The 26,298-nt window shown below is 42.4% G+C and overlaps 1 protein-coding gene across 1 annotated transcript in view; it reads left to right on the top strand.

Moving 5' to 3' along the window:
- Positions 1–25,599, top strand: part of WARS2 (tryptophanyl tRNA synthetase 2, mitochondrial) — a 71,737-nt gene extending 46,138 nt beyond the window's left edge. Inside the window, exons 3-9 of the mRNA XM_039841336.1 lie at positions 3,029–3,059; positions 7,263–7,288; positions 8,780–8,795; positions 9,080–9,081; positions 11,177–11,262; positions 21,785–21,903; positions 23,479–25,599. Coding sequence (XP_039697270.1) covers positions 3,029–3,059; positions 7,263–7,288; positions 8,780–8,795; positions 9,080–9,081; positions 11,177–11,262; positions 21,785–21,903; positions 23,479–23,927 — 729 coding nt within the window. The 3' untranslated portion in view covers positions 23,928–25,599. The remainder of the gene's footprint in view (positions 1–3,028; positions 3,060–7,262; positions 7,289–8,779; positions 8,796–9,079; positions 9,082–11,176; positions 11,263–21,784; positions 21,904–23,478) is intronic.
- The last annotated feature ends 699 nt before the right edge of the window (positions 25,600–26,298 follow it).

The following is a 26,298-nucleotide window of genomic DNA, read 5'->3' as shown; positions in this document are numbered from 1 at the left end:
TGTGTGTCTGTGCACGCACATGTGCATGCGTGCTCAGACGATCTAATTAACTTTTACCAATAACTCTTTAAAGCAGAAATTGAGTATTTTTTTTCTGGTTTCATTTTTAGAAAATTTGTTAAGTCACTTCTTAACTTATAAAACAGATAACTTAGAGATCGGTTTACATTTTAACGAGGTTTTTGTTGGTTCCTTTACGTTGGAAATTTCCCAGTGCATTTAATTAATCATTAAATATGTAGCAGAGAGGATGGGCATTTAGAAAACAAATTATACTTCACTATTGGGAGCCAAAGCCAGTTAAAATTACTTAGACCTGCCTCCCCCCACCCCCATAATTATTTACAAGTAAAATTAAGAATTTTTGAAATCGTGAATTAGAGGCAACAAATTTTTTACTTTGAATAATGTGTTCTTTTCATGTATATCCATTGTGTTAAGCAAAATTTTTACAGCTACATAGAAAACGAGGTTCCCCAGGTGCTGTTGCTACGCGTCAGAGTAAGTGCCAGTAACCGTCTGAAGTAGGGTAAGAAGGAGCTTTGTTACGATGCCCATCTTACCAATAATTTTCATCTCCAGTTCTTTGCATTCTTTCTCAGCAGTCTGACTGGAACAATTTAGGCTTATTGAAGATTTTTCTCATTATTTTCTTTTTCTTTCTCTCCCACTGGCCTCTAGTCAGGGTGCTTCCCTAAAATATGTTTGCCATGTGTGGGGAATTTTACAGAGCCTCCCCTCTGAAAGGTGTGTGTGTGTGTGTGAGAGAGAGAGAGAGAGAGAGAAAGAGAGAGAGAGAGAGAGAGAGAGAGGAGAGAGAGAGAGAGAGAGAGAGAGGAAAAGCCTGCCTGTGTGTGTGTATTGGCAGGGGTTTTTCATCCCAGCGCCAGAGTCAGTGGACTTTTATTTCCAGTAAGCTCGAATGCAGACCCAACCTGATTCCCACAGCTGTCTCTGAGGTGCGTGTCTCAGCATCTTTAGTCGTTACCTTCCTTGCGATCGAATCGCCCTGCGGATGGGAAATAAAAGCTGGGGTCTGTAGCTTTAGGCACGGCTTCCTGCCAAGGCTGGGAGAAAAGGGCAGTTTTGATCATCAGACATCGTGTTACAGAGGGTCCCAAAAGTCCAGCGAAGAGTCAAGAGGGAGGAGAATGGAATCTGCAGCTTTGGAACGTGGCCTCGCTCTCTAATGAGAGTCATGTTTTGTTTCCCAGGAAACTAAAATTAATAATAATAATGAAGGAAAGGGGGCTACGAGGGAATCAGTTTCTGAATGAATGCCCAAGGAACTGATGACATGACTCTTGGCTCGCCGAATACAAACAAAAGTTATACCTGACTCCTTGTCCCTCATCTCAGAGGTGTGACCCCAAGGCCTAAACTGCGACAGACTCTCTTATGTTTTCACTTCTCCCAGTAATTTTGGAAGCCTATCTGAGTACAAATTTATATTTATTGAACTCTCAAAGTCGTTAGCCTACCAATGACAGGTGCACATTCAACTCATAATCGAAAGGAAGGAAGCAACCGTCTGACAGATGAATGGACTTGAGGAATCTATTCGTAAAGCTGGCATCGCCTCCCAAGCTTCTAGAAAGAGGCAAAGGGTCTAAATGGCTGATGGCATAAATAAGATAGAGAAGTTAGGAAGATTATTACATAACCTAACTTCTCACGTTACTTCCCTCTCTAAAGATTTCCAGATAGTTCCACTTCCTTTCCGAGATCTGTTTTCCTGTGTGACTTGACGGGCAAGTTGCAGTGGTTGCACTGGCTCCATCTGGGACCTGGCTTGGGTCATCTCTTATATTTTCAAGATTTATCTTTTACTCTCAGGGGAATAGTGGAAAGAGTACAGGCTTTGAAGCCAGAAATGGTTGGCCCGAATCTCACCGTGATCCCTTCTTGTGACACTGGGCAAGTTACTCAAGCTCTCTGAAACCCCCCGTTTATGTCTATAATGGAGATATTTAAATAATACGATGTATGACACCTGGCAGATGTTAATTCTCTCTCATCCCACCCAGCTACACACACACTACTGCCACCCCGGCACCTTGATTCGTCCGAGGGTGGAGTAGAATTGGAAGATGGTAGTCAAATTAATGACAGTGCCTCTCTTTATACTCGATAATAAAATATTTTCGGAAGAGTTTGTTGCCGAAGGTTTTTTGTGAACTTTTAAGAAGTATCTCAAACATTCAGAAAAGTATTGTGGTTTTATTTGCATTTCCCTAGTGACAACTGATGCTGAGCATCTTTCTCTATGCTCGTTGGCTGTTTCTACAGCCTCATTAGAGTAATATCTATTCAAGTCCTTTGCCTATTTTTTAATCAGGTTGGTTTTTTTTTTTTTTCTGAGTTGCGGGCGTTTTTGTTTTCTCCCATCTCGTGGGTTGTCTTGGCACTTCATTACTTGTGTCCTTCGATGAACAAAAGGTTTTATATTTTAATGTCGTCCCAAAAAACCTTCATGGTTTTGTTGGACCTAAATTCCTAGGTCTATCAGATATACCCACATAGAAATGTAAAGTAAAAAACTTACTGAAGAGAGAGATTTTATTGTCACGTGACTGGCAGTGCATCCTATAGAAGCATCTGTTCCTGCCTCCGCCCCCCAGTGTTGGGCTTGCTTATGTGACTTGCTTTAGCCGATGGAAGGTGAGTGGGCATGATCTTTGCCATGCCCGAGCGGAATCTCCACTAGCTGTTCCATGTTTCTTCTAATCCTCTTGCTTTTTTCCCTTCTGACTTGAGAATGGTGTCTTCCAGAGAGAGGGTACTCCTTCAGTTAGGGTCCCGGAATGAGAAGGTGTATAAAGCAGTGTTAGAACCAGCCTACAACTACCGATACGTAATGCGAAAGAGAAAGAAACCATTACTGTAAGACATTTATATTGAGGGTTATTTATTACCTGACCCACCCTAGAAAAAGCTGACTAATATAATGCTAGAGATAAAATAATACGTATGTCCACATATATACACGATAAGCAACAGAATTTAGATGGGCGTGACTTTAAGTCAGGGGCAGACAGAGAGAAGCTATGTATGTAGCTGTGGAAGTATGAGACTAAGAAACAGTGTAGGAAAATCCAAACATGTACAGAGGGATGTTCATCGGGGAACATAAATACTGACAGGCGGCAGACCCGGCTGAAGAGAGTGAATGAGAGCTTATCATTGATAACAGAGCTCTTTTAGTTAAAGTCAGATCCCCAAACAAGGTTTCTGTTAAGGGGATTTGTCATGAGCATGATAAGAGTCTAATAAAAATAACTCAGCGTGAAATTGCTAGTTTCCGAGAAGAAAGGATAATTGGAAATTTGTGAGTCTGAACAGTCTTCCAGGTGTCCGAACTAAAACTTAATAGGACCTAGTTCCTGGGAAGATAACATTTACGGGAAATAGTAAAATCGTAAGGGGCACTGAGGGTATTTTAGATATTCGATCTAGTATTTATTGAATCAGCTGATTGCTTGAACGGGTTTGATTGATACCTGGCAGCTATACCTTTTGGAATCATGCTATTCAGTATTCTTTTTGTTAATTGAATATTTTTGAAAAGTTTTTTAAATACAGAGAATAATATAACAAACATTCGTATTCCCAACACCAAGGATGAATGTTGTGAACGTTTTGTCAGATTTGCACGACTTCCTTATATTAAAAAATAATTATAAAGTTGAAGCCCCCTTTAACCCTGTGCTTGCCGAGTCCCTTTGCCCCCCACCTCCGAGTCCCTATTTTCTATCCCCCAAATCTGTCTAACCAAAATATTAGATTTGCTGTGTATCCATCTAGCCAATTTTTCATACCTGTTTTCATGTATAATTCTTGAACAATATATAACATCTTTATTATATGTTTAATATCAACCTATAATTACATAAATGGTGCCATATCGTAGTACCTTTCTGCAATTTTCTTTTTTTCACACAGCGGTCTATTTTTTGTGATCTTCACAGATAAGGTTTATACATATAAATCTAGCTCATTTCTTCTATTTATACATATAAATCTAGCTCGTTTCTTCTATTCGTTGTATAGTATGCCATTCTCTAAATATGCTACGTTTGTTTTAGACATTTCCCCATTCATAAACCTTTAATTTCATTCATGCATTTATTTAACAAATATGTATTGAGCACTTGTCCTAGGTACTATGTCCTAGGTACTGTGCTAGGTATTCATGTTACATCAGTGAAGAAAACAGACAAAAATCTTCACTGCCATAGTATTTACTCTGTTGGGGTAACACAGAAGAAGTAATAATTGTAATAAATAAGTCAGACGTGAAGTATCTTAGAAGGTGATCAGTTATACAGGAAAAAATTAAGGGGAATTGGGAGTGGTGTTGAGGGGAACGGATTGCTACTTTAAACTGTGGGGACAAGGCCCCTCAATAAGATAATATTTGAGCAAAGACTTAAGGCGAGGGAGTTAGCCAGGTGAGAAGCTAGGCGAGAGAATTCCTATCAGAGAGAGGAGCCAGAACAAAGCCCCTAGCGTGGGAGCGTGCCAGCTGCGTTCAGGGAACACAAGGAGGCCAGCATGGCCAGATGAGACGGAGCAGAGAGAGAGGAGCAGGATTTGAATCGCAGATGTAGTAGGGTTGAACGGGAGGTCATGCCTGGTGTGTGGGCCATTGTAAGGACTTTGGCTTGTACTCTGAGGACACAAGAAGTGCAGGATTTTGAGCACAGAAGTGACATGATATATATTTTAAAGAGACACTTAGGCTGCTGCGTTAAGAACAGACTGTACGGGAGCTGGGGTGGAGGCAGGGAGACCAGCAGGAAGTTGTTATAAGAATCCAGGGGAGTGCAGATGGGGCCTTGGACCAGAGTGCCATCGGCAGAAGCGGTGAAAAGTGACAAGATTCTGAGTACATTTTGAAGGTAGAAGCGACAGGGTTTGCAGATGGATTAGTCACGGGATGCGAAAGCCAACGAGGGGTGACGAATGACTCTAAGATTTTTGCCTAAGTAATTGCAAGGATGAAGTTGCCACCAACGGGGGTGACAGCCGTGGAGAGAGCAGGTTTGGGATGGACAGTCGGGAGTCTGGTTTTGGATGTGTTGAGCTGAAGATGTCTGTTAGATAGCCACCTAAAAATGCTGATGGATAGCGGGATGTATGAGTCTGGGGTTCAGTGGAGGAAAGCAGAGACCTTGTCAAGATAACAAAATCCGGACTACTCAAACTGGTTATCTTTATTGCCACTGAATAATTCGTTGGTGATGCCTCAAAGGACAGTTGTGATGAGCTCCACATGCGTAGTTTCCTTAAATAGCTTTAATGAGACATAATTCACGTATCATAGAATCCACTCATTTAAAGTATGCAGTGCAATGACGCTTCGCATAGTCACAGAAATGAAATTCCGTACCCATCAGCAGTCGCTCCGGTGCCCCTCCACCCTCTCCCTGGCAACCTTTGTCTCGTCTAGGTTTGTCGCTTCTGACCATTTGATACAGACGGAATCATACAGCAGGTGTTCTTCCGTGATTGGCTTCTTTCGGTTAGCATAACATCTTTGAAGTTGGTCCATGTTGTAATATGTATCGGTATTTCATTTGCTTTTATTTTTGAATGATATTCCATTGTATGGATACACCACGTTTTGTTCATTCATTCATCAGTTAGCGGACATTTGGGTGGTTTCCACTTTTTAGCTATTATGAAAAACACTACTATGAACATTTGTGTAAAGTTTTTATGTGGATATGTAATTTCAGTTATCTGAGTATTCACCAAGGAGTGGAATTACTGCATCATATAGTAACTCTATATTTAATATTTCATGAACTGTTAAACTATTTTGAAAGTGGCTATATCGTTTTGTATGAGAATTCCACCACCAATCCATAAGGGCTCCAAATTCTCTGTTTCTTTCCCCAAACTTGTTGTCTGTCTTTATTTTAACTATCTTAGTGAGTGTGAAGTGGTATTTCAGTGTGGTTTTGACTTGCATTTTCCTAATGGCTAGTGACGTTGAGCATCTTTTCTGTGCTTATTGGTCATTTACAAATCTTCTTTGGAGAAATACCTTTTCAAATCCTTCGCCCATTTTTAATTGAATTATCTGTCTTTTGATGGTTTAGTTGTCAGAGTTCTTTATATATTCTGGATACAGACTCCTTATCAGATATATGATTTGCAATATCTTCTCTCATTTTGTGAATTATCTTTCACTTTATTGATGATATCCTTTGAAACACAGAATATTTTTAATTTTGTGTTTAATCTTCTTCGTCATTGTTTTGCTTGTGGCTTTGGTGTCATATTTACAAACCATTGCTTAACCCAGTGTCAAGGGGATTTATTTACTCCTGTTCTCCTGTCTTTTTCTAAGCATTTTAAGTTTTGACAGTTACATTTAGGTCTTTGATCCATTATGAGTTAACTTTTATGTATGCTGTGAGGTAGAGTTCCAACACCATTCTTATAATTATAGATATAGACATAGATATGTAGATATTTCTCAGTTGTCCCAGTATCACATGTTGAAAATGCTATTCTTCCCTTCATTGAATTGTCTTGGCACCCTTGTTGAAAATCGATGGTCCCTAAATGTATGGATATCTCTGGACTTGAAATCCTGTTCCATTGATCTATATATTCTATCTTTATACCAGTACTACATTGTCTAGATTACCGTAGTATAACATTGATCGATTTTTTTGTCTGTCAATCTTTATTTTCGTTGCCTTGCTGTTTTCACCGATTGATTTTTGGATATTAAACCAAGCTTGCATTTCTGGAGTAAATCCCACTTGATCATTTGCTAGTATTTTGTTGAGGAGTCTTGTATCTATATTCATTCACAGAGGGTACTGGTCAGTAGTTTGCCTTCACTGTGATGTCCGTGCCTGGTTTTGGTATCAAGATAATACAGGCTTCCTGGAATAAATAGGGAAGCGTACCCCCTTATGTTCTGGAAGAGACTGTGCAGAATTGGTATTAATCGTTTAAATATTTGTTAGAATTCACTCCAGAAATATGGCCACACCTAGGGTTCATTTGTGTTGTTGCTGTTTGTTTGTTTGTTTAGTGACTTTTCTGCAGCGATTCTGTAAAGTCTCTGTTCTTTGTCATATCTGGCCACTGCGGTCTCCTCTGAGTTAGCCTAGTGCTCAGGTACTGATTGAACAGAAATTGCCTTGATCCTACACTTTCAACCCTTGGCTGGGGGGCTTACACTGGGCCTCAAGGTGAGCCGGAGGTGAGTGAGGGGGGTCTTCCCAGGTATTTCCTAGGCGTGTCTAGAGTCCCACGCATGCATGTGGCCTTCTGGATGCCTAGGAAGATGTCAGGTCTTTCCAAAGCACCCTATGGACACATCGTTTCACAGCTTTTCCCTTTACATTTTCTGGCCAGCTTCCCATTTTATCCTGCTGGTGTCAGCACCTCAGGCAGCTGCAATGTTAAGTCTTTGCTGCTGATTATTTCAGAAAAATGCCGTAGGGGTAAGGCTTTTCCTCCTGAATGAGCTCGCAGTCAGGTCAAATAACAGTAAGCCTGCATATGGGGCTTTTCCACGGAGCTGTCAGATAGATCAAGTAGTGACAATTCTCTGGAGATGGATCTTTCTGAGGGGCTCCAAACCCAGCCCTCCCTTCCAATGGCCGCTAGGCTGCTGGTTTCCATGACTACCACAGGCTGATGGGAATAAGGTGAGTTAAAATGCCACTAAGCTCTCTGTTTTCACTGAGATTTGGATGTTTTTCTTAACTATTCTATTGCCCGCCTTTAGTTAATTTCCCGGAGTTCTATAAAAGTTGACTTTGACAAGTTTTGCTAGTGTTCTCAATGCTTTTATGAAGGAGCAGATTTTCAGAGGTGGTTATTCTGCTATTCCGGAAGTCCCTCCATCTTGTTTTAGCACCAAAAAAAGGTTTTCATTTTATCTCATTCAAAGCCTAAATCTAGTAGTTAGATTTACTAGCTTTTTACCTATTTTTACAAACTGAACACATCCATGTAACTCATAGCCAGGATGCTTTTCATGCCCTTTCCAGTCACTAACTATCCCTCCCCCTAAGATAACGTATTTTTAAACTTAATATAATTTGAATTATTTAGAACGTTTTCTTTTGTATGACTTCTTTCACTCAACATTGCGCTTACGAGATCGACTCGTTAAATGCAATCGTTCACTCATCCTCATCGCTCTAGTATTCCATTGAACAAATATACCACAGGTTATCCATTCCGTGTAGGTGGACATTTGGATTGCTTACATTTTGGGGCTCTTACATTATATTCTCACACAGATATTTTTGTGAACATATATACACCGTCCTGTTAGATATATACCTAGAAATGGACTGCCTCGGTCAGATGTTATATGAATGTTGAGTGTCAGTGGATATGGTCAGTTTTCAAAGCTGGTGTATTACCAGTTTACATCCCAGAACAGTGTATAAGAGTTCTGTTTACTCAATTTCCTTGCCATATTTGGTATTATTCGGCTTTTTCACTTTAAGCATTCTGATGCGTATGTAGTGGTATACGCGTTAGGACTTTAATTTGCATGTAATGCATTTGGCCAATTTTCATAGGGTTATCCGCTTTCTCCTTATCAGTTTGCAGGAGTTCTTTGCACATTCTGTATACCAGTTATTCTATATAGTTCTGCAAATATCTCCTCCCACTCCGTGACTCGCCTTTCCCTCTTTAAATGGTGGTGTTTGATAAAGAGAAGTTATCGATTTTAATGTAGTTTAATATATCCAGATNGTCGTGGGGAGACGAGACCACACATTTTATTTAGTATTTAAATAAGTGGAGTCCAGGCAACAGTTCAAACCCATAGAAAAATTAAAGCTGTACTTTTTTCTTAGAAATTCAACCGAGAAAGAGAAATTGGATAATTCATTGTACTTTGCTTCCACTGATTTTTGCAATCGGATAACCCAAGGGTAGGTGGCCCCCAACTACGTCATCGCTAATTTCAGTGTCAAGCTTCTTTGCAGCACATCTTCAGAGCCACTGGTTTTCTCAAAAGCTGGTCCAGGAGCCTTCGCATATGCTGCAGAGACAACCGGCTTTAAAACGACAGTGCCTAAGTGAGAGGTGTCGGCGATGCTGAAGAATCATTCGCTGCCAGGAATTATAAATAAAACTTTATAAGTTCTCTACCATAGTACTCTAACACTCAGTTAAATACTAAAATCCTTTTTATAAGAAGTGAATACTAATTTAATGGGAAAGATTCCTCCTTTAAAATAGTGGATAAAGACCTCCTGATAACAAATGTACTGATATTCTGGAGAAGCCTTCCCACTAGCCCGTAATTTCTTATTTGTGGGAAAAACATGGATTTCAAATGCCAGCCTTCTCCTGGAGCATGTTACTGCCTTCTGCGATCATTTCTTCATTAACAAATACCGATGACGCCCTCTGCAAAGTCTCATGCTACGCCAGGTGCTGGGGGAACAGCAGTCACCAAAGACAGACGGATGCAGCTCTTTTCATGAGGCTCCTTGTCTATTTGGGAAGGGACAATTAAACAAATAATGGGAAAATGCGGACGGGAAGGAGGGGAGGGTTCCGGCACTGTGGAAGAGGGTGGGTTGGTTTTGACTGGGGCAGCGAGGGGCGGGACAGCGGGGTGGAAAGGTGGAGTCAGGGCTGTGAGGTCAGAGTTACTTGGGGGATTAAAGATATAACACAGATGTAAGGCATCTGGGGTGCATAATAGGCACTCAATAAATATTATTGCTCTCCACATCTTTCTCTTCTCTTTGTAATTTCAAGGTTCAGTATTCTAATATAAAAGACTATAAATCTAATGCAATAGCAACTTTTAAATATTGGGTTCTTTCCCGTTTGCTCACTTCCAAGTTCAGCTTTCATTATCTTTACCCAGTGGTCATTGCGAAGCGGCCTTTCTCATGGACATTGTAATAAGGAGACATACCGAAGGAACTGTGCATTCAGACTTTCAAGTTTCCTTTGAATGGTCCATAGCTTTAGATGCTGAACCCAGAAACTGCTGGAAGTAACCAGAAATGTTAAGTTTGTAACTAAATTATGAAACGTTGACATTAAGATGGTGAAAGAGAGAAGCTGTTGCTTTTCAGACCCAGATGGGAAGGGCGTGTCTGCACGTTAGTGGGGAATGCACGAGTTGTGAGCCCGTGAGCTTGGTTTTGGGGGCCGCGTAAGTTCATAGGTTCATTTGTCGAGTTCATTCAGAAATAATCGGGCCTCTGAGAAGTGATTCATATTAAATAAACAAGTGAGATTTATCTATACCCCAAAATATCTAGTTATCGTTTAACAAGCAATGAGATACCTAAGCCTTAGACACAGTTGCCAGTGGACTGCACACAGTATTTCCTGCTAATAAGCAACTCTGCTCAGAACCGAATTACCTGTCGGCACTGTTTAACTGCTGCAGGGCACTTGGTATCACTGGGGCCCGTGTTCAGCGGGCACACACCTGTAGTTTATAGTTGGCACCCATTGCTCACCGGTTACTAAATATTTCTAACGTCACCTCTGGTGTTTCCATCATCTTCTCCATTAAGGAAATATTTTGGTCTACACAACGCGTCCTGTGTATTGGAAGCACTTTACTTTCTCTGACTTAGCACCTAAAAATCAATACAGAGAAATCGCAATGGGTAGATTAAAATTTCTCTTCATTTCGCTGTTTAAACGCCATGATTTGGGGGTTTGTTGTCATTGTTGTTGTTTTCTTAAATGTGATTTTAAGGCAGCATTCCAGTTTTGCCAACGGCACAGTGTGAAATTTTCTGGGCGATTTCCTCAGATAAACAAAAGCATTTGCTATTAACTCATGTTATTTATAGAAACTTAATTTTATGACATTTTCTGACCTTACCTGTGAAATCTGGAGAGTATCTTATTCGGAAGCTTGAAAACTCTTATGTCCTTACTTTGATGAAATGAATTTAAAAATAGTGGGAGTTCAGGATCCTTTAAAGGGTTGTAGTGAAGTAGACTTGCCTTATTACCATTTAAGCCTGGAGCATGAAGACGAGGCAGCTAGAAGATGGCTAGACTTGCTCAAAGGAACTGAGATATGATGTTATTACAGGTGGCTTCAGATCACCTTTTGCCTGCTTTAAAGATTTCTTAATTTAGCAATATAATTGGGTTCATGTCAGATTCTTTCCCTCCTCTCTTTTCACCCCCATAGGCAAAAACTGCCAAGCAGAAGCACGACGGAACTGTGGGCCTACTCACGTACCCCGTGCTCCAGGCAGCTGACGTCCTGCTGTACAAGTAAGGAGCGGAGTTCACCCTGGTCCTATACATACCTGACTCATGCTGACGAGGGTGTGTTTGAACCTATCTCCAAAAGATTCGGTTCACGGGAGAGGGGGACGTAGAAAGGATCCGACACATGAATCAGTTTGCATCTGTTCCCCAGTAATGGGTGCTACATTGTAGAAGTATGTTCCCCTGTGACACTAATAACATTGAGGGCTAACGCTTAAATAGCACATATTTGCTGGAGACTCTTATAAGTGCTTTACATACATTAATCCATTTAATCCTCACAATGACCTTATAAAAATTGCATGGCTACCATCCCCATTTTACAGATGCAGGGACTAAGACCCAGAGTGGTTAGTCACTTGCCCAAAGTCACGTAGCTAACAGGATTGGAGTCCCGAAAGTTCACATACAGAGATTGTGCTCCGAACCACTATGCAATATGTCCTTCCCCAGTAATAATTAAACTTTGAGAGTTTTAAGTGTCGATTTCTCGTGTAATCTGGATTCTAAAGCAATGCCGTTCCACGGAACCTGCCTGCAATTATGGAAATGCGTTCGCGCTTTCCAAGACCTTGGCCACTCGCCACGTGTGGCAGTCGAGCACTTGAAATGTCGATAGAGGAACTGAATTTTACATGTTATTTAATTTTAATTCATTTAAAGTTTCACAGCTACCTGTGGCTAGTGGCGACTGTACTGAACCTGCAGGTTGAGAGTAAGTTTTTCAGCATGACATAGGGTGCCCTCCCTTCTCCTGGACCCATCATCCATCTGATCAGCTAGTGCCCCCGCTTACAGGCCTCAGAACAACGCCGCCAGAGAACACTGGGGTCTGTACTCTCTGAACTGCTCGCCAGGGCTTCTGGCCCCTTCCCTCTCCCAGTTCCTCCCTGCTCTCCCCACAGCACCTCCCTAGGCCCCACCTGGCCTTCTAGATCACCTCGCACATGCGGCCAAGCCTTGCTACTAGGAAAGCTTCTGATGAGAAAGAGAAATCCCATTAGTCATTTTCCTCCCCTTTCCCCTAAAGCCTCGCGTGAGTCTTCCCTAGGAGAACTCGAATTCTTTGGATGTAAATGTGATAATAGCATGCAGGTGACAGTGTGTGTACCTTGTGGCATGACCCCGGGGCCCTTGTGAAATTACGATGGAAACACCCAGAAGAGTAGCTGCTTAGCTTTCCTTCTCGAACTCCTACCGATCTATTGAGTGGTTAGAATATGTGCCGAGGGTGACATACAAACCCTTTCTTTTCCCTGTTTTCTAAAAGGAGGATTACGGTGTCAGATTCCTATTTATCCCCATCAGGATTCCGATATTTTACATACAATTTGTTAAAACAAACAGATAAAAATTATATATATAACACTAGGTAATTATCTATATTAAGAGAAACTATCTACCTGTGATGACATAATTGGGTCATAGGCATGGAGCAGACACCCTATATTTCCCTCCCGTCTGGTCTCAGGCCGGAACTCATGCTGCCAGCCACACATGCTCGGCTTGTAGACTCTGTCCCTTTGGGCTCCTTTCTCCTGCCACCTTCCCGCAGACTGTCCCCATGGGAACTGTTGCCACGCAACACATATCCCACATTTCCTGGGCACATGTGTCACTTAGACCACTGCAAGGTGTGCAGACAAGTACGGTAAGATCAGCCCTGGTTTACTACAGCATTTACTGTGCTGACGTACATTCCTCATCTGCTCCATTATGCTCCCTCCCAAGTTTAGAAATCCCTCGTTTGCTTGATAATAGGTAACAGAGGCAGGACTCAAACCCAGATCTGGTTTTCAGTCTGTGCCATTGTTTTCTCCATAACAGAGCTCAAGCACTTGGGGGGCATTTTTGTTTGGTTTTGTTTGTTTTGGATTCAGATATTTCAGGATTTTGAAGAAGGTCATAGCCAGAATGTGTATGAATAGTTACATTTTATAGATAGGTTAAAGAAAAACAAAGATAGATAGATAGATAGATAGATAGATAGATAGATAGATAGATAGATAATAGACAGAGAGGGAGGGAGAGAGAGAGAGAGATAGAAAAGCATTTGTGTTTTTTCCTACTAGCAAATTTATATGTAGCTTCTTCATAAAATGGCGATGCAGGAGAAGTATAGATTTTATGTTTGCTTTTGTCAAAATCAGCATTAGAATGAGTGGTGCATGGCGGACGGGAGAACGAATGCGAGAAAGGGCATGGAGAGGAGCCTTCGATCAGTGTCTGAAAGATTTATGTGGTTGTTTTGGCAGAACTTGGTAAGGAATCCAGAAACGGAGAGCTGAGACCATCTTAGACTTGAGAGTCTAATAAAATAAATAGCAGCTATTGGAAGAGAGACAAAATAAAAATAGCAAGTATTCATAATTTTTATTTTGCATCTGCATTTTTCTGAATAGTTTCAAATAGCTGACTATATATTAAATATTTTTTTCTCACACTCTCTCTCTACGCACACACACACGCGTGCGCGCGCACACACATGCATACAGTTTTGTTAAGTACCTGTGATGCCCCTCGTCCGGGAAAAGGCATCATGCATGGACCGAGGAAAAGGGGAGGAAGGAATTACCGTGTGGAGACTATTATCTGCCAGGCACCGTATTAGCTGCTGCACGCAGTGTCTATTCAGATTCGCACAGCAGCTCGGTAAGATAGGTAAGGGTATTATCCCCATTTCACAGATAAAGAAGTGACATCGTAGAATGATGCCACTGGATCTGCTCAGACAGAGATGAGCGTGATTACCTGGGCTACCTGCTTTCTGTCTCTCAAGAATTTGAACAGAGAAGTATGGGAAGAGAAGAACGCAGTGAAAGCAAAAGCTGAGATGACGTAGGAAAATGAGGGAGCAGTGGCGGCGAGGAACTGAGCCTAAGCAGAACCAAAGCCGGCGGAACACAGAGTACGGAGAGTGAATGACCGGATGCCCACGTGCGGCTCGCTGGTCCCAGCAGGGAGCCGAGTCGCCAGAACGTCTGGGGATCAGACTACTGCCGTTCAGGGCAACCGAGATAGTCAGCTCCTGAGACTGCTTGGGAGACTTCTCATTCTTCATTGACATCCTTTTCCGTGAGGCCTGTCTGTCTCGAATTTTATGAGCTCCTTAAAGCTTTGGGCTGAAAACCTCGCCTCACTTCTGCGGTCTGCCGACGCCCACACGGGCACCCGCAACTGCCAAAGCAAGCGTTTCTTCTCTTTCCGTCTTACTTTCCAGCTCCGGGGCAAATCCTACACCAAACCAGACCCCCCTCCTGGAAGGGAGCCTGAGAAACGTAGCTTCTAGGCTGCTAGCCCCTGGAAATCAAGAGAAGGGAGAGGAGGGTACAGGTCGTCGACAGACAATCCGGTACCCGCTCCTGAAAGCAATGGGAAGCTGTTCGTGCATTTCAAGGACAGAATGAAATGATCCAATGCGTCCTTTTAAAGGAGAACTGATCAAAATGTAGAGAGTGAATTGTAGGGGACAAGAGCAGCTGGGGCAGGCTATTTAGAGGCTGTTGCACTAGTCTGTTTGGACCGTGATGGTGACGGTGAAGATGAGAGAGTAGACAAGAGTCACGAGATGTCAGGAGGTTCAAGGGATAGGGCCTCACAACGGGCTGGATGTGTATGAGGAGCCGTGTCGGGGATGACCCTGGGGTTCTGACTCTGCTACTGGATCGATGGTGTTGCTGTTCACTGGGACAAGGAGACGGCACGAGGACCAGCTCGAAGAACGTCTGGTTCCATTCGGCGTTCTCTCTCTTCCTGGCCTTAACTCCCTAGAAGGTAAAATCTTCAGTATATCGCTCACAGCGCCCAGCACCAGGCCTTGCGTATCGTGGGTCTTCAATACGTAGTCGCTAAATTAGAGTCATCACAGCATATCCAACAAGCAACCAGAGATGGTGGATTAATCGTTTACGAAAGGAAACACGGCACTAAAAGCTTGTCCCCGCCAGGCTGGTTGAAGGCAACAGCATGGAAAACTCACCGTCACAGCCAAAGAAGTAGGGGGAAAAAAAAAAGAGAATAAATCTCTACGAGCAGATATATGTAGGCATTGATTATTCATCTAGACACTAATTCTGCCAGAGGGTTGGGCGGATCCCAAGTAAATGTATATGCAATGAGGAACTCTGCAAAAGAAAAATGGCTTTGTCACCAGAGAAGAAGATCAGACGCATTATTATGTGACAGAAGCTATAACAATCAAAATTATGAAAGACTTTTGTTTTATGTTGTGTCTAAGAAAGCACAGAGTAAGGAAAAAAGGAAAGAAAATGGAAAGAAAGAGAAGACATATTAATATGGATATCATTATGGAGGGTATAAATTTAAAAAAAAAAAAAAAAACCAGCACTAAATTATTTGAAGTGAAGGGAAGACTGTGAGGGAGAGAGGTTGCAAATGTGAAGAGAATGAGCCCCATAAGTGAGCGGAATCAAAGACAGGCTGAATTAATGTGAAGTGTAAACTCAACGGAGGAGAAGGCAGGGCCAAGATAAATTGTAAGAGGTGAAAGCTGCAGGAGCAGAGGGAGGAAAGACTAGAAACAAACAAACTCAAATCAGATGAAGAAGCCAAGTGGAACAATAGGACCAGGTGAAAAAAATTAACATTTTTTAAATCCTTTTTTTTTTTAAAAAAAAAGCAAAACCTCACAGAATCATAAGAAAAGAGGCAAGGACTCGACATAAGGCAAAGACGCACGCAGAGTCATTATGAAAACTAAATGTGTTTTCTGTTTAGTTTGGTTGCTTTGTGAGCCTGGAACCGTTTTGACATGTGGAAATATTCATTTTGATGTGCTTAAAGTGTATTGATTATGGTAATTGTTTTTTCTGTGTTAGTCGCAGTCCGTCGTGATTTCCTACAGGCTACTGTAATTGCTTTATAAATGCCCTGTTGGCTAATTGGGTTTGGGAGAGTCAAGGTGCCCTCTGCATGTCGGCCTCACTGTAATTACAAGACGGGAGTCGCGAAGTCCAGTCGAAAAGGGGAAACGTAGAAAGTTGGGGCGTGTGCACGCACACCTCAGAGAGAAGCGCACGCAGGGTTATGGGCACCGAGAGAAGCATAAGAAGGGACGTTTTTATTACCAGTCACTGAGCCGTCGGTGACTCTCTGCTCCAGGCGAAACAGAGCGATGGACATAGCCCTCACTACTGTTCTGTAGAATTTCCTAAGTTCCTTCACTTTCCTGAGAAGAGAAACAACGTCCTGATCCCATGTCTCGGTCCCTGTGTGTTGCCTCTCCCGTTCGCTGTTCTGTCCCCGTTTTCCTTAAATGAGAAGAATTCTCAAAATTCCTATAGCACGCCGTTTATACTTTAGGATTACCTAATCAGAGGTGTGAACTGTCAGTTTCAAATACATTTTGTAGCCACACATATCAGGACTGCTGCCCAGGTCTGTGCCTGTCTCAGGGATTGTATGTCGATATTTGTGTTTGTGGTGGGAGTCAGCCATTAGCGAGGAAAATGATCGTGGTTTGAAAAAAGTCACCATGTCCCTCACACCAGGGTCTCTAGCTTTCTTTAACCACCTTGTCTCTCATCATGTCAGATATTGATAAATATTTGTTTATCTAGTGTTTATTGAGCTCTTGCTATCAAGTACTATGCTTGGTTATCTCATTTCATCCTCGAACAACTTTATGAGGTAGGCACCATTATGTTCTCCATTTTACAGAGGAAACAGAGGCTTAGGAAAGGTAAGAAACTTGGCTACAATATGCCTACTAACTAGTGGAGCTGTGATTTAAACTCAGGTTGTCTCTCTTCTGAGTCCATGGTTTCATCTTCTATACTTCTCACGAACTGATTTTATTATAATTTTTATCTTAATATAAAACTATGGTGACTTGGTATCGATTGTAGTGACTTCCTCTTAAGATCATTCATTCATCTAATAAGTATCCTCTGAGCTCTTCGTACATACGAGGCAACTCTACTGGGTGTTAGAAATACATTGAAAGGCAAGACAGATGAGCTCTCAAAAAGCTTATTTTCTAGCAAGAGAGAAAACAACGTACAATTAAGTAAACAAAGAAATGAAATAAAATCATTAGATTGGCATTAATACTACAAAGACGATGAATAGGATACTGTGAAAAAGAATGAGAGGGAAACCGACTTCGGAGGGTGTAGTTAAGGAAGGCTTCTCTGAGGAGGTGATATTTAAGCTTAGACCTAAAATAAAGGAGCCAGCCTGCAGGAGTTAAGGGAGGAACATTCTAGCCGCATAGAAGAGCAGTATGTTCAACAGATCTAGTTCCCTGCCTTAGACATTTGAATTATAAACTATGCAGGATGCAGGATTTTATTTTCTGTCTTTACAGGGCTCAGTAGCAGGGGAGTCCGCTGCCTCTCACAGGTTCATTTCAATGTTCTAATAGAGTTTAAACATTCTTTAGTCAACGGGGAAAAAATTAAAAATCACAGCTACTATTTCTGTCCCCCATAATATGTCCATGCATTTCCTTCAAACCAGTTTTTTAAGCTGACATCTCTCGTTTGCACGCTCTGTGCCGGGCACGCGTCTGTGAGCTTTGCATGCGTCATTTTACTCCTCAAAGAACCCCATGGGTAGGAACTAATAGTTGTCAGTTTTAAAAGTGGAAGAGAGAAACAAACAAACAAACAAACAAAAACAACAGAAGGGGGTTAAATGACTTACCCAGGAACACCCAGCTGGGAAGCAGCAGAGCAGGAACGTGGCCCCAGGATGGCCTGACACCAGAGTCCCCCTGCTCTAATCTCTCTGGCCTCTCCTTTACGTGATACGTATTATATGTATTTTCCAAAAAAAACTTGTATCCTGGTTTTTTGTCTTGTGTTTTTCCACGTCATTAAATGTTGCCTGTTTCTTATGATTGTTTTCTGTCTTTTGCTGTGGAGACTCTTTGCTTTTATCTACGCCAGCGATTCGGAAGGTGTACTTCCTGGTTTTCATTCTAGTGGTGGTCATCTTTGAACTAAACAAAGCCCACCCAAATGGGAACACTTTGGAGCAACTGGACCAGGAAACCAGACCACAAGCTCTCCAGGGTCCACTGCTCCAAGTCTCACCCTGCTCTGGTCTCTCACCGTCACCTCTTTTTATTTCTTTCATTCCACAAATGTTCCTTGAGTGCTGCCCATCCCCGTCCAGAATGTTCTGTGTCCTGGGATAGAGCAATGGCCAAGACAAGCAAGGTCTGCTCTGATGGCGCTCACGGTCTCATTCTGGCGAGGACGCAGTGTGCGTGGCCAGGTCCTGCTGCCTCCACTGCTTGTAGGGTTATTTTCTGAGAGCGGGTTCCGTGACCGAATGCAGAACGAATCAGGCTGCCGAAGAGGAAAGGGTCGCTGTCAGTCCACCTGCCGTGGAGGGATGTCTCCCTCATCTCCAGCAGGTTAGGATTCCAGCAATGGCGGCATCCGCCCAGTCCACCTCAGCCCAGCATTGTTAACCCAAGAACCTGTCCACCCCAGGAAACTCGGCCAGCCGCTCTTTTCAGTTCGGTTCTGTTGGTCATCTCAAGTTCAGTCTTTAGTTTTAACTCTTGGTGCTTGTTTTCAGTTACTCGTAGTTCCTCCATCTTCGTGGGTATTCTAATAAGACATTCAGACAGCTTATCTTGGACCACAATGCTGATATCATTTCAAACCTGGAATGTTGATTCTTCATTGTTGAGTTTGGGAGTCAGTGTGGGATAGTCAATGCTAATATGTAGCAGGAAAGCAGAGATGCAGCCCTAAGCCTCCAGAGAGATGGCAGAGCTCGAGGCAGAGCCCTCGAAGAGAAGGGACATGTGCATCCTCTCCAGTGATGGGGAGAACTAGAGTGCCAAGACCATGTTTTTAGAAATGTCAAGATGTAGGGGACAAAAGGAGAAAAATACGCCAACACATTGCTCTGTGTCGATTCTATTTTTTGTTTGCGCTCCTGTGAAAATTTACACATACGTGAATAAATATTCTATCAGGACTTGATTATCCACTTCGCTAAATATGCAAGATGACTCTGGGCGCCCCTCCCCGCCACAAACTATCCCTATTTCTGATCAAGCTGGAGAGAAGTCGGAATCGGAGTCGGGTCATGAGTGACTCTCTAGATGGATAAGGAGTATGTCCTGAGCAGCTTTCTGAAGTACAGTACATATATACTGCTTAAAAATTTTATTCCCTACATATCTACTGTTATTTGAAGGCTTACCAAACCTCAGGCACTGTGCTAAGCCCTTCACATGCATTGTCTCGTGTAATGGCCACAACAATAGCATGGGGTAAATATTATCACTCCCACTTTATAGTAAGAAAGTTGCCAATGGTAGAAATTCTATGACTTACCCGAAATTTCACACGATGAGAATGGCAGAGTCAGGGTTTGAAGGTGGCCTGACCCCAAAGCCTGTGCTGTTAATCGAGTGCTCCACTGAATCACACACGCACCCAGGCACACACGTACACACGCACACACACGCACACACAGGACAGCTGTAAGAGTATATGAGGGCCTGTATGAAAACACAACTGATGTTTGTGGATTTTTTTAATAAGTAAAATCGGTGACTTCCATGCAAAAGAGTATCAGAGTTGCTTTGACACCAATCGCTTATTCCAATGTTCAAAACATTTATCAGCTCTTCTTTTGGAAATAGATTCAGAATTATTTTATGATACAGAGTCATACCTTGGTTTTGACCAGAAAGTTTTGAGCTTTCATTTATTTACCAGATCTTTCTCCGTAGGACTTTGAGTTCTTGTAACATATAACTTTATTTCACTTGAATCAAAATTTCCCCCTATATGAATATTGAAAAGAATCTGCCACAGAATAATATAAGTTCTTCATGGTTCTGTAACTGTAGGATAGGAACGTTATGCATCTAGTAAAATTCTATTAATGAAGATCACATAGAAACATGATAAATGCCCATTAACATAAAAGATGGTATGCCTATTATAACTGCAGTTATGTAAAAATATGCATCCATATAGATAAGAACAAAGACTGGAAAGTAATTCGCAGAAATAAAAATGATTGCAAAATTATGAGGGATATTTCAAAATATTTCAAAATGTCCTCACATAATTTACTTTCTTAGAGTAGCTAGTGTTTATGCTAGCGGAAACTACCTTCACTTCCTCATGCTCTAGACAACTGAGTTAAACCAGCCAGTAGCCTGTGGACAGTAATTCACAAGGAAAACGAGAAACCTCTGCCAGTTTTTCAAAAATCACTACTTAACCAAGGGGCTGAGAGGTTCTCCTCTCTATAACAAAGCACCATAATTTCCTAGCAGTCTTCCCTTGCTGTGGCTGTTTCGAAAATCTGTTATTTTTCCACTCAAAATGTACGATTAGTTAAATATTCAAGTTCACTTTAAGGTTGCTGCTTTCACAGGGGGAATATTAAACTTCATCGAACAAGAAACAACGGCGCTTTATTAACTGTATTATCAAAAGCAAACACCCCAGCCAAGCCTTACAGACTTAAAATCACCAGTCTCCGTGCCCAGTAATACTTCAGTGTAAAGTTTTCCCCACTAAGACTTCTCCAAGATGGTTAATTCTTCCCTTGTCTGACATACCTCGCCGTGATCCAACACTGCAGACTTTATGTACGGGATTTAAATAATTGTCAGTACAGTCCCTGTACTCTGATAATTTTTGTTTTACGTCTTCATTTTCTAATGAAATGAAAATTTAGGTCTTCTTTGTGCCTCTCCTCAGCCCTGTTCTTTTCCCTCCTTCTCTAGAAGCAGCTACGATCTCGAATTTGTGGACGAGCTTCCAGTATGTTTTTATACTCATGTATGCATCTGTAAACAATGTATAGTATTTTCATATGTACCCTTAAGAGTCACATAAATGTCAGTGTATTCTACATGTCTTCTGCGACTTGCTGTTTTCATTCAGCATTGTTTCTGAGATCCATCTACATTGTATCCATAGATTCCATTCATTAATTTTTCATCCCCCGCGGCATATTAATTGTCCTGTGATTGCAATTAACTTGAAAACAAAGCATATTCCGGAAAGATCTAGAGTTACTCCCCAGTGTGCCAGGGAGGAAAACTTGCCTGAAGCGCTGTCTGTTATGTTTGATTTGAGGTGGGGTGGGGTGAGGTGGGGTGTCTTTTGAGTGTGAGCATGAGCTCTGAAGTAAAAAGCATCTGGCCAAGGCTAGGGTAATTAATATGTGCTGACTCGGTGAGGGATCCAGGAGTGGTTTGAAGATACAATCATATTCAGAGCATGTGCCATTTAAGATACCATTTCTCCCTCCTGGCAAGATGCCGTCACGCTGGTGATGATGGCTGTGCTCTTCTGCTATGGAGGAAAGAGACCTAGAGCAGACAAACGTCTCTTGGGCGTTTGTGTGATACACGGACGAGAACATGGGTCTCTCAGTATTGTCTCTGTAGTGGGCGAATGTTTGTGTGTCAAACGCCGCCAGTGAAACGGGCACAGAAAATGCAGCTGCTCGCGATGTCATTTCTGTTTAAGCGGGAGCCTTGCAGAGTTTTCCTGTCTGTCTTCCGTTAAAGGTCCACGCACGTTCCTGTCGGGGAGGACCAAGCCCAGCACTTGGAACTAGTTCAGGACCTAGCGCGTGGGTTTAATAAGAAGTACGGGGCGTTCTTCCCGCTGCCCGCGCCCCTCCTGAGTAAGTAACACGCTGGGGACCGCGAAGCCAGGCCCTGTCGCCCAGGAAGGACCGAGGGACTGATGGCCCGAAGCGGGGAGCTTCCGCGGGACTAACCTCGGCTTTCTCGTGCATGGGCTTCAGGACTTGGTACTAGAATCCCCATCTTTTTTCTGTCACGTGGGACTAGTAGGCCTCAAGGGATAACTGAATAACATAACCTAGAAAAGCTTGAAAGGTATGGGAGAGGCTAAAAACTAAAGATAATCGTTCTCATTTATAAAGGATTGTCTAATTTACATATATGCACACATTTCATTTGGTAGAGCAAGTGACTCTCCCTATTTTGTGGATGATGAAACTAAGGCTTTGGCAGGGTTAACCTTTGGGTCCAAGTCATGTAACTACTAAGCGGCAAAGCCAGGCCTTCGTTGAGTTCTGATTCCAAAACCGGTTTCCCTGGCCTTCCCTCTTCAGGATAAAACAAAAATCCTGAGAGTGAGAACTGCTGGGCCATAATCTAGGTAAAGTGAGAGGGACTCGGACATGCTCACGCTCTGCCTTCTTCAATGCACTGCCAACGGGGTGTGGACAGTCCACCCGCTGAATCTGAGGCCTCAGCCACAGCTGCGAGGCTGTGCTAGTCTGAAATCTTCTCGAGGAAAGAAGCTGTAAATCTGGATCAGCATTTCTGTAGCTGTTGGAAAGGCAGAAATCACTGAACCTAAGCCCTGTGCGTCTTTGTCAAACCCACAGCACTTTAAAGGAGTCTAAGACGTGCCTCACGTCATTTTAGAAACACAGGGCGGGTATAAATTTCTAAGTTATTCCAACAGTTCCCACAGAGAAATTCAGGGCACCCAATGTGCTAAAATCCACCTTCTTTTAGACAATAAGGAACATTTTAATGTTGCGGCCTATTAATATTATTTTACTTATTTCAACTTTACATGCTTCTGAAATAGCCATAAAATAGGCAATGATTAGTAACGCTGGTTTATGAAGCACAGCTTAACATCTTGATTCTATCAGAGTAATAAACAAGCTTTCCCTGCGTGTGTGTGTGTGTGTGTGTGTGTGTGTGTGTGTGTTGGCATATGCTTATATAATTGTGGGTGAAGAATTGGAAGGATTGCCATAGATTGTTAAAACTGGTTTGGAGACAGGAAGGGCAGAGCTTGTGGGGAGGGGTAATTGGCTAGTAGGGAAGCCCAGAGAGGAAGAGAGAGGGACAGGAAAGAAATAGACAATCCTTTTTTAAAAAGTGTACCCAGCAGAAACAATGCGATTGATAAAATTTCATCTGTATAAGCTGTACATTTTTATGTGTATATATGCATTCCAAACTGCATAATAATATTTTCAACAAAAATGTACACATTTCAGATGATCTTTAATGTTTACATAAATTGCCTGAATTTTTCACCATCCGTATTTGATATTTTATACAACCAGATAAAAATAATAAAATCGCTTCGTATTCTTGGCATTTTTTTTTTTTAAGATCTAGACACTGACGTTCCTGGTGATTTTTTAATGTCGTAATTGTTTTATTTTTTTTTGTTTGGGAATGTGTGTGTTGGTGTTCTTACGTAGCATCGATGAAGAAGGTGAAATCTCTCCGTGATCCTTCTGCCAAAATGTCCAAGTCAGACCCGGACAAGCTGGCCACCGTCAGGATAACAGACAGCCCGGAGGAGATCGTGCAGAAATTCCGCAAGGCCGTGACGGACTTCACCTCGGAGGTCACCTACGAGCCGGCCAGCCGCGCGGGTGTCGCCAACATGGTGGCCATTCACTCGGCGGTGACAGGACTCCCCGTGGCGGAGGTGGTCCGCCGAAGCGCGGGCATCGACACTGCGCGCTACAAGCTGGTGGTGGCGGATGCTGTGATCGAGAAATTCGCCCCCATTAAGAGTGAAATCGAAAAACTGAAGCTGGACAGGGAACACTTGGAGAAGGTTTTACAAGTCGGGTCAGCGAAAGCCAAGGACATAGCATATCCCGTGTGCCAGGAGGTGAAGAAGTTGGTGGGCTTCCTGTAGGACTTTCAGTCATCACAAAAAGGCTTTTGCGTTTTGTGATCTGGACACTCCAATAAAGGCAGCTTTCCTCACAAGCAAAAAAGAAAAAACAAACAAAAACAAAAAACAAAAAAAAAACCCTGTAGTTTTGGGACATTCAATTTGGTATACTTGATGATTGGCTTCATTTGATGAATAATACGTCGCAGCCTTCAAATAGAGCAAAGCGCCAAATCTCACTGGCAAAATGCTGTGGCCAGAAAAAAAACAACAAAAAAACAAGAAGTTATAGCTATCTGAACCCTCAATTTTTGAGACCACTCCTTGGCCTGAATTTATCTCCGTGGATGTGATTGAGGTGAGCGGTAATTTGGAAAACGGGGTGTCGCTTGTGTCTCTCTTAAGCGTGCACTGTCACAGGTGGTCACTCTATCTATCCCAACCCTTTTGTAGTAATACGTACAGGTCTTAGAATCCTTGGGATGCCATTTGGTCCATTTGTATTCTGATCTCATAAAAAAACGAGTTTTTTATTATAGTTCATTTGTCATTGAGACGGTGCCTGCCTTAACATATTTAAGCTAACTTGTTTCCCAGGAGACCACATTGATTGTTCCAGCAAGTTTTGTTTGTTTGTTTGTTTGTTTTTTTAATTCAGAGATACATGATATAATCTTCTGAGAAGGTTGCATTATTTCAACTTGATTTATTTATCGTTCAGGAGCCCAATTTCTTGGATTGTGTTCCTTAGTACTTCCTTCCACTTTTCTGTCAGTTCAATGTCACCAACCCTCTGAGCAATATAGAGGAGAGGAGTTGCCATGTTACCCCTGAGAAAGGAGGCTCAGAGGGCGCAGTCAGCTTGGACGATATTACGCAGTACGTGAGAAGCAAATCCAAGAGCAAAACCCTATTCCTAAAGGCAGCGCTTTCGTCATCAGCACAAAACCCTGAGAGGCTGTGTGTTGGAGACTCCAAACATACTTGTTTTGCAGGTGGGAGCTAGAAACAGAAGACTTGACCTGCTGATACTGTTTATATCAGCAACCCAACCAGGAGCTGCCTGCTTTAAATCTGGTCCCATTTACTGCTCAGAATCCCCAAGGCAGGTCCCAAGTTCTGTCTCCCATGCTTAGTGCAGGCCCTTTGAGTAGACTCTGCCAGGCTACGTAGGGCAGTAGCGAGCCGACAGATCACATTTCCCCAGCGAGTGGAAGCTTCTCATCCCATCCCTCCCTCGGCCTCTCTCAGTACTAACAAGTCGCTCTGAAACCTGGCTTCTCTGCACTTCCCTCTCCCACACCTGAAAATGGAAGAGGTCACCATGGCTTACCAGGATCTGTTAGCAAGATTGAGTTTGTAACGGAAATTGCTTATAATTTTTTTGCCAACGAGTATAATGGTCATCATTTATGCATAAGGGACTGGTATGTTAGGGCAAAGAATTTTTACTCGTGTTTTACTCGTGTTAAAGAAGTTGAGTGGGCTTTATATCAACAGATATAAATGCACAAAACACTATCCCAGGATCCAAATTAAAAGACCCCTTTTGGGATCTTTTCTTGGAATGGAGTATCGATAGTCTTAGAGCCTCTTTGGGCATATTTCTTCCAAGATTTTTTTTTCCCTTTCAAAGGAAATCTATCATGAATACTGGAAAATGACAAAATTAAAGACTGATCTATCAAACCATTGTCTGTCTGTCTGTTTCCTCCCCCGCCCTTACCACACCTTTTATCCATAGGATTAAAGGCAGCATGGAAAGAATCTCACAGAAGAAAAACCAGACGACTTGTGATAACTTCCGAGGAGCAAAACCCCACACAGGTGAGGTTGGGCTTGTGAGCATCCTGTTGCTGTTACTCTTTGAAAGTGACCGAGGGCTCTTCAAGTTCAAACTCGGCTGATGATGATGGAGAGATGTGCCCAGTGGTCTTGGGAAGCTGAGGAAAAAAAGAGCCAACGCTGGAGCCTAGATCTATCTTCACATCCCTTCCAGTTACCACTTAACTGTGCCTCGGCACAATCTTGATCAAGACGAAGAAGCGAGGAGAAACGTGACTTGTGGCTCACCTCAAAAGGTGGTTTTAATTGTTATTTTCTGTATGTTTTGTGGAGAGTTGAAATGATGAAAAACATTTCGGAAGGTAGTAATCATGGTCAGGTAACTCGGCGCTCTGTAGCTCCACCGACTGACGAGTCCTGCTCCAAAGCTGCCTCGAAGGACTGTCACTCGGAAGGAACACAGTGGGGGTATCGTGCCCTTTGTAGGTGCCTCATAAATGTTTACCAAAACAATGTCAGAAAGTGGCCCAGAGACTCCTAATAAAGTGTGGGGTTTGCTTGTTTTTCAGAAACCTTCTGATGCAGACCGTGAAGATGCTGATCATAA

The sequence above is a fragment of the Pteropus medius genome, unplaced genomic scaffold (assembly GCF_902729225.1).
Source record: "Pteropus medius unplaced genomic scaffold, Ma_sr-lr_union100, whole genome shotgun sequence".
Taxonomy (NCBI): domain Eukaryota; kingdom Metazoa; phylum Chordata; class Mammalia; order Chiroptera; family Pteropodidae; genus Pteropus; species Pteropus medius.
The sequence above is the reverse complement of the archived record's forward strand: the minus strand, read 5'-3'. Positions and strand labels throughout refer to the sequence as shown.